The following is a 16,667-nucleotide window of genomic DNA, read 5'->3' as shown; positions in this document are numbered from 1 at the left end:
TATTCCTATCCCTACCCTACCCTACCCTACCCTAGCCCTACCCTTTCCTACCCTACCCTACCCTACCCTACCCTACACTGCTACTCTATCCCTACCCTACCCTATCCATTAAGTCACATGTCTGCTTTGGAGAGTACAAATATTTTATTATTTTGTACGAGTATACCTATATCTATACAGATAAGTGTGGATTAAATACCACTACACCTTTAGAATTATAGTGGCCTAATCCAAAATTTTAAAATTTTTAACTTTTAGTCATAGAATGACTTGCAATGAACATTCCCATCGTCTGTTAATAAAACACAGGCGTATTTTCGTGTAAAAGGAGATAGGCTCATATTTAGGTCACACCAACCCTTTTCCTGACATGCGCTCGGTGTTAAATAGTAGAGAGTATTTCGAGAAGGTTGCTGTGTGTTTATAAATGTGAAGAGCCAATCCTAATTGCGTCCAAATAATACTAAACATAAAGTAAGTAAGTGTAATCTTTTTCATTAACGTAAAGACCTGATGCGTGTTGCGTCTATTTTAAGACACGAAAGTGTACCTATTTAAATATCAAATGCTGTATTATATATATATAGACTTATTACAAAATGATGCGGTTTCGTCTAAATTTTCAGAATTAAAAAAATAAAAATATGTGTATTTAGTGAAACAAAGACCTAAATTGCTACAGTTTAAAAAAATATATATTATTATTTAAAAACGACGTTAATCGGCTGATATGATGATGATGATTATGGTGGTGGTGATGATGATGATGATGATGATGATGATGATGATGATGATTATGGTGGTGGTGATGATGATGATGATGATGATGATGATGATGATGCTGATAGTGGTGGTGGTGATGATGATGATGATGATTAAATCATTTTGTATTTTATGAACATTGTTAAAAATCAAAAAAATACATAAAAATATAAAATAAATTCAATTCAGTGATACATCAAAGTTACAGCATCTACTGTCTGCTTGTCACAAACGCATTTATACTCGTAGATCGATTCTAAAATACAATAATTACAAAATTTTCAAAAACAATATTTTATAAGACACATAATTTGATGTACGAACTGTTACACTGTACAAATTTAAATAATATAATACATGTTTCAGTTTGATTGACAGCTGCATAACCAAGGTATATTCTTACAAAATGCACAATTTCACCAAAAAAAATTTTTTGGTATTTAACAACTGTGAATTCTAAATGTTTTTATTGATTTTAATTTTTTCCTCTCATTTATTTATTAGTTCTTTTTTTTTAATTTTTAACAATGTCAATATAAATATAAAATACAAAGCACTATTAAAAATTTATAAAATATATCAACCCTCCCGCTGCGGGACATCTGAGTGCCCAATTATTGCTTTCTATCTAATTGCTTTCTACACTTTTTGACTGAGCTTGTTTTTTTTCTTTTCAGTTTTTTTATACTTTATGCAGTCGGGTTTTTTTTATTTGTTTAATTTATTTATTTATTTGATTTAGTATTAAAAAAAATAATTGCCGTTTATTTTCTGTCACGATCGGGGCTTAAAATGGTCGGTTTCCTAAGAATTTGTACGAATCCAAGTCTCGTATCTAGAGACTCTGACAAACACAGAAGGCCAACGAATGGAGCCGCAGCCGTCCCAGCCGATGAAGCTGGCTACTCCTACGAGCACGTTGTTATGAAGCAGACCGGTGCCAGAGTCACCGAAGCAGATGCTCCTGCTTGCATCGATCCAGTTGGCACACAGCATATTGGCAGTGAGACCTCCTGTAACAGGTACAATCTGGTGTAAGCTCAGACCAATAGGGATGATGAAGTTTTTTAAATTGTATATGTCACCGTTAGATTGTAAAATACGTTAGTTTATAATCTTACTCGTTGATTATAATCTACCGTCATATTGTGAACTGAAAATACTGATTGTAATTTAACGTGTTATTTTTTGGTGTTATCTATCGGAAGTAAAACTGTTAAATTTACCACAGAGTTACAAAAATATTATAAAAATAGTAAAAAAATACAATGGACATATCAATGAAAGACGAAAAAGGAAGAAAATCAGAGGAGCGGCCAGTGCTATCATATTTTATTATTTACATCCTATTTTTTTCAACACTTAATTTTAAACACTGTTGTTCCATTAGTAAAATGTTGTTATTGTTAATTATAAGTATAATTTAGTCATATCTAAAGTTAAGTTAGGTTAGGTTAGGTTAGAACATGACTAGAACATTCTTGAAATATTTTATTTGTCTGACTTATGTGTTTTATTCCTACCTCTATGGACACAGAATGGTCTGCTGTAAGGTCGACTAATCAGGGGCAAGTTCGGACAGTTGACGTTTTAAGATTGCAATTTAACGGTTTCACTTCCGATAGATTATACCGAAAAATAACACGTTAAATTGCAATCACTATTTTTAGTTCACAACACACAGTTAGTAAACTAACGCATTTTACAATTTAACGGTAACATATATAAATTAGGAGTATGATTGTAAAGCAATTTTGTAAAAGTATCTCCGTTCTCCGTTCATTACTTTCGGAGCTACAGGGATTTAAAGGGTCAAATTTGCGGCACTGCCACGGATACAAACACTTCCCATACAAAATGGCACGAATTAATGACGTCGTCGATCGTACTATTATTGAAAAATGTGACGTTAAATGTAAGGAAGCTAAAACTGTATGAATTATCATCTAATTACGATAAAAGATTTTTAATAGATTTTGAAATTTTATAATTATACTAGCGGACTCGCTCAAGCTTCGCTTTGACTTATTAATTTATTTATTTGCACTTCTTCCCTATCCCTACCTTACACTACCATACTCCTACCCTACCCCTACCCTACCCCTACCCTACCTCTACTCTACCCCTACCCTACCCTACCCTACAACTACCCTACCACTACCCTACCCCTACCCTATCCCTATACCATAAACCTACCCTACCACTACCCTACCCTACCCCTACCCTACCCCTACCCTACCCCTACCCTACCCCTACCCTACCCCTACCCTACCCTACCCTACCCCTACCCTACCCCTACCCTACCCCTACCCTACCCCTACCCTACCCCTACCCTAGCCCTACCCCTACCCTACCCTACCCTACCCCTACCCTACCCTACCTACCCCTACCCTACCCCTACCCTACCCTACCCTACCCTACCCTACCCCTACCCTACCCCTACCCTACCCCTACCCTACCCCTACCCTACCTACCCTACTACCCTACCCTACCCCCTACCCTACCCCAACCCTACCCCTACCCTACCCCTACCCTACCCCTACCCTACCCCTACCCTACCCCTACCCTACCCCTACCCTACCCTACCCTACCCCTACCCTACCCCTACCCTACCCCTACCCTACCCTACCCTACCCCTACCCTACCCTACCCTACCCCTACCCTACCCTACCCTACCCCTACACCTACCCCTACCCTACCCCTACACTACCCCTACCCTACCCCTACCCTACCCCTACCCTACCCTACCCTACGCCCTACCCTACGCCTACCCTACGCCTACCCTACGCCTACCCTACGCCTACCCTACGCCTACCCTACGCCTACCCTACGCCTACCCTACCCCTACCCTACCCCTACCCTACGCCTACCCTACCCCTACCCTACCCCTACCCTACCCCTACCCTACCCCTACCCTACCCCTACCCTACCCCTACCCTACCCCTACCCTACCCCTACCCTACCCCTACCCTACCCCTACCCTACCCCTACCCTACCCCTACCCTACCCTACCCTACCCCTACCCTACCCCTACCCTACCCCTACCCTACCCCTACCCTACCCCTACCCTACCCCTACCATACCCCTACCCTACCCCTACCCTACCCCTACCCTACCCCTACCCTACCCCTACCCTACCCCTACCCTACCCCTACCCTACCCCTACCCTACCCCTACCCTACCCCTACCCTACCCCTACCCTACCCCTACCCTACCCCTACCCTACCCCTACCCTACCCCTACCCTACCCCTACCCTACCCCTACCCTACCCCTACCCTACCCCTACCCTACCCCTACCCCTACCCTACCCCTACCCTACCCCTACCCTACCCCTACCCTACCCCTACCCTACCCTACCCTACCCCTACCCTACCCCTACCCTACCCCTACCCTACCCCTACCCTACCCCTACCCTACCCCTACCCTACCCCTACCCTACCCCTACCCTACCCCTACCCTACCCCTACCCTACCCCTACCCTACCCCTACCCTACCCCTACCCTACCCCTACCCTACCCCTACCCTACCCCTACCCTACCCCTACCCTACCCCTACCCTACCCCTACCCTACCCCTACCCTACCCCTACCCTACCCCTACCCTACCCCTACCCTACCCCTACCCTACCCCTACCCTACCCCTACCCTACCCCTACCCTACCCCTACCCTACCCCTACCCTATCCCTATACCATACCCCTACCCTACCACTACCCTATCCTATGATTTAGGGGTTTGAAAAATAGATGTTGGCCGATTCTCAGACCTACTGAATATGCACAAAAAATTTCATCAAAATCGGTCGAGCCGTTTCGGAGGAGTTCAAGTTCGAACACCGCGACACGAGAATTTTATATATTAGATTTATTTTGCAAACGTCTAGACAATCTTTGCCTTCTACGTTACCATAAAGTATATGATCTAACGTGTCTATACAAACTATAGAATCGATGTTTCATTGTGATCAATTTACATTTATTCGTTGAAGAACTCCATCATAAACTTTAATATTCTCTGGCAAAGGGTATCCAAAAGCACCAAATCTAAGAAAAGAGGCCTGACCCTGAAGGTCATCAAAAAATAGGATATCGAATCCTATAAAATAACTCTTTATGCCAATATTATGTACAAAGATATTGGTAACTTACCAAAGGCCATCCTGCACTGAGTATGATTGACAGCTCTAAGGACTACCCGGCGCAGTTGTTCTGATCCAGGTCCATCTGTCTGAAAGAGAAAAAAAGATCTTTAAATCAACAATGACAACTAATCCCTTCTTATTGTTTCATTTATGGTGGTGGATGTTCTTCGGTGACAGGATGAAGTAGTCAAATATTTTTTAATGGAAGTCCTTAACAGTCATCGACAAGGTTGTACAGTTATCGACAATGAACAGTAGTAACCCCATGACTGTAATTTTATCTAATGTCAGTCTAAGATGATAGCGGCCTTATTTGCAGAAAGTAGCACTATATCACACTTCACACTAATATTATAAAGCCGAAAGTTTGTGTTTAAGTGTGTTAGTATATTTGTTCCTATTTTACGCTGCTACTAAAGCGATTTGGCTGAAATTTGGAATGAAAATGTAACCAATATACCTAACCATAGAGACCAAGTAGGTATCTAGATATCACTTAAATATATCGGTTTTATATAATAAGAATTGCTAAACAATTTTCTTCAATTCAAAATTCCAATTAAGTTAAAAAAATATTTTTACTAGAGTGACCCTGAATCTTGTAATCCTCGGTTGACAAACAAGTTACTAGACCAACTAGATACGAGTAGGTACCTATATTTGCTATGGCCTTGGTATATGACCTACTGGTTAATTACTCTGGATTAACACATCCCGGAAAAATCCATGGTTCCCGCGGGATTTGTCAAAAACTCAAATCCACGCGGACGAAGTCGCTGGCGTCCGCTAGTTTTACTATAATTCTGACGGTTTCAACGCGTCAGCATACCGTAACTCTAAAGAAGAAGAAGAAAGATTATTTTTAAATAATGCCACACATCAAATAGAATGCAGCACAGATTTTCAGTTAGGACCCTGTTCAGTGCAGCCATGGCCAATTGCTTGGTGACATGGTAGAGTTTTTTTTTTTACAAGTTAGCGCATGACTGCAATCTCACATGATGGTAAGTGATGATGCAATCTAAGATGGAAGCAGGCTTACTTGTTAAAAGGAGGATGAAAATCCACACCCCTTTCGGTTTCTACACAATATCGTACTGGAACGCTAAATTGCTTCGCGGTACGTCTTTGTCTGTAGAATGGTAACTAGCCACGGCCGAAGCCTCCCACCAGCCAGACCTGGACCAATTAAGAAAGCCCCAATCGGTCAAGCCGGGTATCGAACCCAGGACCTCCGTCTTGTAAATCCATATTCCAATAGAGTGGTAACAAGCCAGGCTTGAGTTGATAACTACGTACCTCCAGTCTGATCTCCATTGACTACCGTACTTAGCTATTGTAGAAGCATAGACTATAAAACAACCAGCCTTTATAAAATGTTTGCATTGTAACTGTTAGATGATTCTACCCACTGAAAAGAGGAATATTGGTCGAACTTAAACATAGTTACTAGGGACTTTGTTTTGTTTCTTCGATCCATAAACAAATATTTGCCTGATACTGACCACGCTGGGTATGTGGGTCAGAGCTAAATTTCTCGCACCGGCTTTGCTGCTGACACCGGCCTGCGCCATTTAATAATCTAGCCGGTTGGAATGGATATACGCGAGAGCCTCATAAATCCATCTACAGCTTGTAACCACGAGCAGCTGTAGTTGGCGATTGGGGAATCTGACTGGTACTATCCTGTCCCTTACACCCTTCGCTGGATGTAGGCGGCGTAGAATCGTGATGTATGGAAGTCCCTACAAAAGGCCTATGTCCTGCAGTGGACGTCCATCGGCTGCTAAGATGATGATGACCATAAAACATAGTTACGAGTAAAACTCTCAGCCCGTAGGTGGGGATGTTAGTGGTGTTATACCACTTCACTTCACTTCAGGGAGCACTTCAGAGCACTTTAAAGAGCACTTCAGAGCACTTCAGAGAGAACTTTAAGCCAGTCCCGGTTATTATCATTAACATTTGAAAGTGGTCGTTAATGAATTTATCGTAACCACCACAAGCCCGCAAACCCGAATTGATTTCGCGTCTTCTCTATGAAGAGAGGCCGGGCTCTTTAGGAGGCGAATAATTTTGAAACAGTCAAAAACTATCCCCACTTTTCTTATTGTACCTATCCACTTCTTTGTTTACAACCTCTCCCACTGCCAAGGGTCATTATCATCATCTTTATCATTCAGCCGATGGATGACCACAGCTGGACAGAGACCTCTTGGATGGACTTCCAAACACAACGATCTCGAGCCGCCAGCATCCATGGTCACCGACGATCTCTTGTTAGAGCTAAGTGTTTCCTTGTCAGTTGTTATTCTTTTTACTTTTGTGTGTGATTAATCATCATCATTATCATGTCAGCCGATGGACGTCCACTGCAGGACATAGGCCTTTTGTAGGGACTTCCAAACATCACGATACTGAGCCAACTGCATCCAGCGAATACCTGCGACTCGCTTAATGTCGTCAGTCCACCTGGTGGGGGGTCAACCAACACTGCGCTTTGTAATGCGGGGTCGCCATTCCACCACCTTGGGACCCCAACGTCCATCGGCTCTTCGAACTATGTGCCTCGCCCATTGCCACTTCAGCTTCGCGACTCGTTGAGCTATGTCGGTGACTTTGGTCCTTCTGCGGATCTCCTCATTTCTGATTCGATCACGCAGAGATACTCCGAGCATAGCTCGTTTCATCGCCCGCTGAGCCTTCTTACTTCTTCTATAAGAAGGCTCAGGGTGTGATGAATGTTGGTACTAAATAAATAAAATAAAAAAATTACATGTATGTTTCCCCATCCAAGAGCTACAACGTCATGGTTGTCTGGAACGTGGTGGTGAGTTCCAGCGACGCGAGCAGCTCGCACGGTTGGTAAATGGATCTGGAAGAGGGTAGCGACTCGGACAATGCCGATGTCATTGTCGAGGTTTGCCCGGTTAAAGTGGGGATGGCCGATAAGCTGCGCCACGTTGTGCATCCATCCGCCGCTACTTTTGGTCGTCGAACCCGAACGGATGCGGAATCTGTTTGCGACCGGATTGTTCCTGTAAAACGAGATATTAATTTAGAATTAGATACTTTTTTTAACATAGTAATACTTAGTTTAAAGGAGAGTAAAAGGTTAGCTTGGTATGGACATTTTATTCGGAGATATGAAAGATTTACTGCCGGGAGAATTATAAAATTGCAAGTGGAAGGAAACAACAGGAGAGGAAACCCAAAGAGAGATGGTTGGAGTGTGTGAAAGATGACATGTGTGTAAAAAGAGTAGATGATAAGTTGAAGAATGATAAAAGCGAATGGAAGAGAATGGAATATTATGCTGATAATATGAGGGTGATGATGATAAGTAATAGTTGAAGGAATAAGAAGGTCCGCCTGATGTAAAAGCAAAAATTCACAGAGCATGCAAGCCACACTTCGACAATGCACTGTATTCGTTAACTGGAGGCATAGTTCCGCTGGACATTCAGAATAACATTGTCAACTAACGGACGCCAGCATCTTCATCCGCGTCGAATTCTCCTACATACCTTATCTTTTTAGGTTCGATCTGCTTCAAGCTAACTTCTTACTTGGCTACACGCTACTCGCTTGATAACAGTTCGCATTAAGATTTACGTCTTAGGCCTCTGCGGCTTTAGATATCGAGGTCCTCGAATCCTGGGTAAGGCTAAGAAAATTTCAGGTTTCTTTCATCCACAAATGTGTTACAAACCTCTGAGCGCACGTTAAATCCTCGGCCCAGTCATTAATCTAACATCATAATCATCATTATGTTCAAGCGAAAGACATCCACTCCTGGACATAGCCTCTCTTAAAAACTTCCAAACAACACGGTTCCACCTGTATCCAGCGTCTGCCATTGTTCCCGTTTAATATCTTCAGTCCACTTGGTGGAGGGGTCGAGCAACACATTATCTTAAATATATAATTTCTAGTTATTAGACACCCGCTTACTACGAATTTTGCGGCAAAGCCGTTATAAGGTCTAAGGCCGGACGACGGGCGTCCGATGGTCATTATATTAAAAACATGACAGCAATGGACACTCTCATCTGTCCTGGATGACTGGATCATATAAGTTTGATCTAATGGAGAACTATATATCTTAAAATGGAAGTCTTACACCCAACAATGGATCGCCGAGACCGCGGAGCGGTTGTTCAGGATAGTAGCACCGCATTTGTGGCCAAAACGTACATTATCCCATGAAAACTGTAGCGAAACAGTGAAGGGGTAATTGTTAATGCTTGTTATTGTTCCTCCGACGATCCTTTCTTGCGATGGGAGCGCTGAAATAATATTTAAAAATAAATCAGTTAATGCAATCTTTAAATTTCAAATTCATTTATTTTACAATAGTTTTGTCAAGTTTAACTATTTGTAGACCACCAGTTCAGAACGCAGGTACTGCTGAAAAGAGCCGGCAAGAATCTCAGCAGGTTGTTGGTTACTATATTAATTATTATCAAATCTACTATATATATAAGAAGAATGTATATCAGCAGCTCAACAAAATACCATAAGATAGACCATAACATACCATACCAAAAAATATCATAATGGCTAATGATGGAGATGGGCAAAAGAATCTTTTCAATCGAGTAAAATGAATAATATTTTTTGATGTTTATTGCTGATGGGGCAAAGAATGATGATTATTGATTCTACTTTTATAACTTACAAAGAGCCGTAGTAACGCATACTCCCAAAAACAAGTAGAAAGTCTTCATTTTTCCTCCTTATTGTAAATATTTTAATAAGCGTTGTCACATATTTATATAAAAAATAGGTATTTTATCAAGACTGATAAGATACCTCACCTATGCGCTTTAATTGCCTCCGATTTAAAACAACTGTTCAAGCATAATGTAATCCCTGAAGTATTATTGTATATCTAATCCACACTTACTTAAAAATACTTATATTTATAGTATTATTACAATAAATACTTATTAACCTTTAGCTTTTAGTATAAGAAAAGAATATAAATGCACAGACTATGAAAACGCCTTCGATAGGGTTCAACATGTATACCTTTTTACTATATTAGGAACTAAGAAAGAGAAATTTGAATGGCAAGGACATTTAAATAATCGACAACCTCTATTGGAACCTAGAAGCTGCAATAAAAATAGACAAAAAGCAAGAAAGCTCGAAAATTGGCAATTAGCAATCTATTAGCAGATGGGTTCGGCAAGGTTGCACTTTGTCTCCATTACAATTCAACATATACTGTGACAGAAATATCAACAGATCTACTGAATATGTTGACAAAACAGTTCTGGAAACTTCTTATTAAAGTGGTGACAGCTGTACAGCTAAGGGATTATCTATATATATGAAATACCAGAAATAGGTACGTACCGTGGCTTTGCTAATGTTGGTAATTCTCATAAACCTACAAGGTTTTTTCACTTCAATTTAAATAGACCACCCCGACCAAACAGTAATTAAAAAAAAATCCCACCAAATTATTTTACACTGCTGGACAAAGGCATGTTGCAGGAAATTTTAGATGGCACAAGTCTTGATCCGTCTCCACTTTAACTGCTAAAAATTGTAGCCCGTTTATTTCAAGTAGATTCATTCTTTGCAAATCTTAGAAGTTTGCAATTCCTATGTTGTTGTAGTGCTAGGAATCGAACCCAGGACAAGTCAAAAGCAACGCACACAGTACTGCACAACAGAGTTGCCACACGTTTAAAGGTTTGTTTTAGAACCCACACGGATTATTCATGACATGTATATCTTGACTTTGATAAGTAATAATTTATTACTCAAATATACAATACTTCTTATCATCCGGAACTCTCTATAGGTGGTCAAACTGTAACACCTGAAGCAGTGCCTTTTAACTTCCATTAAATATTGATAACAACGAACGTATTTTATTCCTAGAGTTATGTTTAGTACTTTAACAAAATGGCAAACAAGGCAAACCAGCAGTCAACTAATTCAGCATTTACGAACAATTTTCTTCACTTCTGTCTTGGCCTGTCTTTAATCTGTACAACTAATATTACAATATAAAGCTGAAGAGTTTTTTTGTCTGTCTGGTTGTACGCAATAAAGGCAGGAACTACTGCTTGGAATTGAAATATTATTTATGTGTTCAGTTCAGTTTCATTCTATTTAGCGAGGACGGCTATAGGCTAATATGCTATGAATAATAGGAGCGCAGCATCAATGAAAAATGTAGCAAAAACGAAAAAAATATTCTCTTTGAGAGCTACCGTTGCGTGTGCTGCGTATACCGTTAAAGTTACTCAAAATAGAGTTAATTTACAGTTAACTCGCTATAATCTTTTATGATTTTGATACTACACATTATCAAACTTTTCTATGATTATTCCTGTAGCAATGAAGTGTTTTAAGACTGATGTCCTTTAATTTTATCTTTATGCCTTTCTTTCCTTAGATGAGAGTAGGATAATGGGAGAAAGCCACTGAAAAATCTTACTATACTTGTGGTAATTTATATTGTTTTAATTTATAATTGATATTTTTGTGTTCAATAAAGTATTTGTTTAAATCGATAAAAGTTGTCATGACCGCCGATAGATGGCGTTAGTAGTCGTCTAACTCACGCTACCATTGTTCCAATTCGATATTATATAAGTTGAACGAATAAGCCCACCGCGGGGTTGATACTTAATATTAGTTTCTATATATATATTGTGAAGTGAGTAATAAAAGTGAATTCAAAAGAGTGTTGTGTTTAAATTGTAGTAAAGTGATCGAACAATATGGTGCCGAAACCCGGGAATAAGGATAAACTGTGAGTAAAAGAACTTAGAAAATAAAATCAGTGAAAAAGACTTAGTGCAATCGCGAGTGTTTGTAAAAAAGACTTAGAAAATTCATACCGGTATTAACATAGAAAAATTTCGCTCCAAAAAAGACTTTGAAAATTTATACCTGTATTGACTTAGAAAAATTTCGTTTCAAAAGGACTTTGAAATTTTATACGTGTATGGACTTAGAAAAATTTCTCTTGTGAACAAATATAATAATTACACTTGTGAATAATTAAGAAGCAATCAATTAAATGTGTTTGAACTTAAAGTTTTGTTAACTGGACATTTTAGTGACAACTGTATCATTGAACTATAAATTATTTGGACATTCTTTATTATTGAACTTTACATAAACGAACTTTGTTTTTAAATTAGTGGTGTTAACATTTGAAAATAAAGATGCAGTCATTAATACTTGTTCAAGAAGATCGTTTTGAAAACTTAATAAAATCGGAAAGAAATTTTAAAAAATCACCTAAAGAGAGGTTAACAAAATCTTATACAGAATCGAGATTAGAGTCTGTAGATACATTATGGAATGAATTTAAATCAGATCATCGAGAAATTGTAGCACAAGCAACTAAAGAGATCAAAAGGGAATTATCATATTTTACTGAAGATTTATACGAACAATTTGAGGAATTTTACACTACCTACAAATCATTATTAAAAACTAAACTCGAGCAATTTAAGTCTACAATAGAAAATGTTAACGTTGCTATGCCTAATGTCGGAACGTGTCCAACGCATAACGAAGTACATTTGCCATTAATCAAACTACCCTCATTTAATGGAAAATATTGTGAATGGCAATCTTTTCATGATTTATTCGAGAGTTTAATTCACACTAACAGAAGGTTACAAAGCGTTCAGAAACTTCATTATTTAAAGAGTTGTCTAAGTGGAGAACCTGAAGTTTTATTACGAAATTTAACCATTACTGATGCAAACTACGAGGAAGCGTGGACATTATTGAAAAGGCGATACGATAATAAAAGATTCAATTGTAACGCCACACTGAAGACACTATTCTCCATTAAACAAATGAGTCATGAGTCGGCTAATGCAATTAAACTTATTCTTGACACAACATTGAGTTGCCTTAAGCAACTGAAGAATTTAGGCATTGATATTGATTCTTGGGACGCAATCCTCATATATTTAGTGGTTTCCAAGTTAGATACCGAATCTCACAAACAATGGGAAATCCAAATGAGCAATTTTGCATCTGATGAACTGCCTAAATGGAATCAGCTTGCCGAATTCCTAGAAACCAGATTTCGAGCATTAGAAATGATAGATACCAGTAAAGCTAAGCCTTCTATTCAAGGCAATCAAGTATCCAAATCTAAATCCTTTCACACTTCAGTTCTTGACCAAACCAAAACGGTTAAGGATCAAATTTGTGCATTATGTGAAGGGAATCACTATCTTTATGCATGTAAGAAATTTGGAATGCAACAGTCAAAAGACAGACAAGACTTTGTACAGGCTAAGCGACTGTGTTTTAATTGCTTTGCGCCGACTCATTCAGTAAAGAACTGTAGACTATCAAAATCATGTCAAAAATGTGGTAGACGTCATCACACACTCTTACACAACAACAAAGAGACTGATGTTTCTTTTAGTACTGATGAGAACTTAAATCAAGAAACTAATACAACCCACCATCAAACGCAACCATCAACTTCGTTGGGAACCGAAAAGAGAATTATTTCAAGCTTCTCGACTGAGAAGCATCAACCTAGCGAAGTCCTACTTGCAACTGCGCGTTTGAAAACAAGAGATCGAAACGGCTGTGAGCACCACATCAGAGCATTGTTAGATCAGGGCTCACAGGCCTCATTCATCACGGAAGCTACAACTCAACTGCTTGGACTTAAGCGCTCACCAGTCAATGGTTGGGTGTCAGGTTTGGGGCCTGGCGAAACGAGAATTAAGTACATGGTTTCGTTACATGTCGAATCACGTCAGAATCCAGCAAATTCAATCCAAGTAGATGCATATGTGCTGAAATCATTTTCATGGTCACTTCCGTCGAGCAATCTTAAATCATCTGATCACCTAGAAATAGAAGATAGATTTCTTGCTGATCCAGACTATGCTACTTCCAATAAAATTGACATTTTGCTTGGGGCAGAAGCATATAGTGAGATATTAATTGAGGGCATGATCAAACATCCAAAAGATAATTTAATTGCACAAAACACAATCTTTGGATGGATTATAACAGGAAGAATTTCGAGAGACACAAATACAAAGTATAAAAGAGTAGTTAACATGCACCTTAAAATTAGAGAAGAAAATTTATTGAAACAATTTTGGGAACTTGAGACAGAACCAAATAACATTTTCCAAAAGAAGCTTACGAATGAAGAAATCAAATGTGAAAATTTCTTTCAATCAACCGCTACGAGAGATAACGATGGGCGGTACGTTGTGAGACTGCCGGTCAAAAAAGAAAAACCTGAATGTGAAGAAGGACAGTTTAGAGAGTTAGCTTCGAAAAGATTTTATTCCACTGAGAAAAAGTTACTAGAGAATCCTAAACATTATGAAGAATATCAGAAAGTTATGAAAGAATATCTTTCACTAAATCATATGAAGTTAATAGAAAGTAATGAAGAAAAAGCAGATTCTACAACAGTTTACCTATCACATCACGCAGTAGTCAAGGAAGACAAGGACACGACAAAAGTAAGAATAGTTTTTGATGCTACCCAAAAGGATGTGAATAATGTCTCATTGAATGACAGTCTAATAGAAGGTCGAAAATTGCAACAAGACTTGAAACATTTGTTGATGAGATGGCGATGTGGAAAAATTGCTATAGTTAAAATGTATCGTCAAGTCAGAGTACATGATGATGACACAAAATATCAGCGTATACTCTGGAGACCTGATCCTAATCAGCCAATACAACATTACAAGGTACTCACCCTGACTTTTGGAACTGCTTTTGCATCCTATTTCGCAGTAAAGTGTTTACAACAGATAGCTAAAGATGAAAGATATAAATATCAAATGGCTGCTGAAAGAGAAGATTTTTATGTAGACGATCTGATGACTACATGTAAAACTGAAAAAGAATTTAAATTGATGTATAATGAAATGAATAATCTACTACATGGATCAGGCTTTCAACTTCAGAAATGGAGTAGTAATAGTGAAAACTTTTTAAAATACGCGAGCGAAGAAACAACTAGTTCTGATAAATCAATAAAAATCAAGGCTAACGATACACTAAAGGTTTTGGGCATTACTTGGAACCGGACAGCAGATGAATTTGAATTTGGAATAAATTTACAAAACACAAACGATAAGATCACTAAGAGAAGAATTCTTTTAGATATAGCTAGATTGTACGATCCAATGGGATGGATCGCACCTGTTATAGTCAAGGCCAAAATTTATATACAAAAGTTATGGCAAGCAAATTTAGATTGGGATGACACATTACCTGAAAATCTCTTATCGGAATGGTTAAACTTTAGGACAGATTCAGTCAACCCCAAAAATGTTAAAATTCCTAGATGCATGAAGCTGACAGATAATTCACATCGAGAGTTACATGCGTATGTTGATGCATCTAAGTCTGCTTATGCAGCAGTTATTTATCTGAGAACAGCGGACACAGAAGGTAATGTTCACGTGAGTTTGGTTACTGCCAAGACGAAGGTTGCACCAATAGAGAAAGAGGTATATATTCCGAGATTAGAACTTTGCGGTGCAGTTCTGGCTGCGAAGTTATTATACGAAGTATCCCAAGTGTTAGACATAAGTATAAATAACTCATTTGCTTGGACTGACACAACAGTGGTGTTGGCATGGCTACGAGATTTGCCGAATCGCTGGACAACATTTGATAGTAATCGAGTATCTGAAATTATTAACATTGTTGATTATGAACGATGGAGTCATGTAACGACAGTTTTCAATCCGGCTGACTGGGCTTCGATAGGCCCGCAGCCATCAGAATTATTAGATCATGAACTTTGGTGGAAAGGTCTGCAATGGCTTCATAGTAGAGAACTCGAATGTAACAAAACAGAATTTAATACACACAAAGAAGAAAAACCTATGAAGACTTATGTAGCAATAAAAGAAACAGAAGATAAATTTCCATGGACTAAATTTTCATCATTATCAAAAGCACTAAGAATTCTATCACTGTGTAAAAGATTTTTAATATTAACAAAATTATCAAAAGAAGAAAGACACAAGATAAAACCTATAATAACTACAGACGAATGACGTTGTAATCGTTAAAGAAGATAACATCCCTCTGGCCTAATGGGTCCTAGGAATTGTAGAGAAACATACTGGCAAGGACAACATAACTAGAGTAGTGTAAAAATATTTTTCTTAAAAGACCTGTCAGTAAACTATGTTTCTTACCTTAAACTTACTTTAAGGTTAATTATCTTAACAATTGTCACGGTGGGCGGTAGCTAACTTTATATTATTGATATTTGTGTTTACATTTATACTGTTAGAAGTTCAAGATTAACATATTACTTCAACTTGTTCATTGTTACCCACATATTTCATTAAGGCTTAACATCTATTGTTCTAACTTTATTTGCATTGATTTGCTTTACTTTGTTTAGAGTAAATTTTATCTGAAGCTTGTATTGAATTATTGTGTTTGTTTTTTTGTAAGTAATTATTGTTAACCTTAATTTGCAAAATCATTTAGATCACTTTCTTTGAATTTGGTGAATTTTAGTTTGTTTCATCTTATTAATGTATGTTTATTTAAAGGACAAGTCCTTGATGGGCGGAATGTTTAAATCGATAAAAGTTGTCATGACCGCCGATAGATGGCGTTAGTAGTCGTCTAACTCACGCTACCATTGTTCCAATTCGATATTATATAAGTTGAACGAATAAGCCCACCGCGGGGTTGATACTTAATATTAGTTTCTATATATATATTGTGAAGTGAGTAATAAAAGTGAATTCAAAA

The 16,667-nt window shown here is 38.4% G+C and overlaps 2 protein-coding genes across 2 annotated transcripts; one reads left to right on the top strand and one right to left on the bottom strand.

Annotated features, from left to right (window-relative positions):
- Nucleotides 1-1,566: 1,566 nt before the first annotated feature.
- LOC112055270 (trypsin CFT-1-like) lies at nt 1,567-9,459 on the bottom strand. Its single transcript, XM_052888883.1, has 5 exons — nt 9,442-9,459; nt 9,025-9,227; nt 7,678-7,939; nt 4,909-4,987; nt 1,567-1,775 (listed from the first exon to the last, which is right to left on the bottom strand). The coding sequence occupies exons 1-5, from the start codon at nt 9,457-9,459 to the stop codon at nt 1,567-1,569; spliced, it is 771 nt and encodes a 256-aa protein (XP_052744843.1).
- Nucleotides 9,460-13,978: 4,519 nt separating this feature from the next.
- LOC128199437 (uncharacterized) lies at nt 13,979-15,952 on the top strand. Its single transcript, XM_052888882.1, has one exon. It carries the CDS (start codon nt 13,979-13,981, stop codon nt 15,950-15,952), a length of 1,974 nt encoding a protein of 657 aa, XP_052744842.1.
- Nucleotides 15,953-16,667: the final 715 nt, after the last annotated feature.

This window comes from Bicyclus anynana, chromosome 24, assembly GCF_947172395.1.
Source record: "Bicyclus anynana chromosome 24, ilBicAnyn1.1, whole genome shotgun sequence".
NCBI lineage: Eukaryota > Metazoa > Arthropoda > Insecta > Lepidoptera > Nymphalidae > Bicyclus > Bicyclus anynana.
The sequence above is the reverse complement of the archived record's forward strand: the minus strand, read 5'-3'. Positions and strand labels throughout refer to the sequence as shown.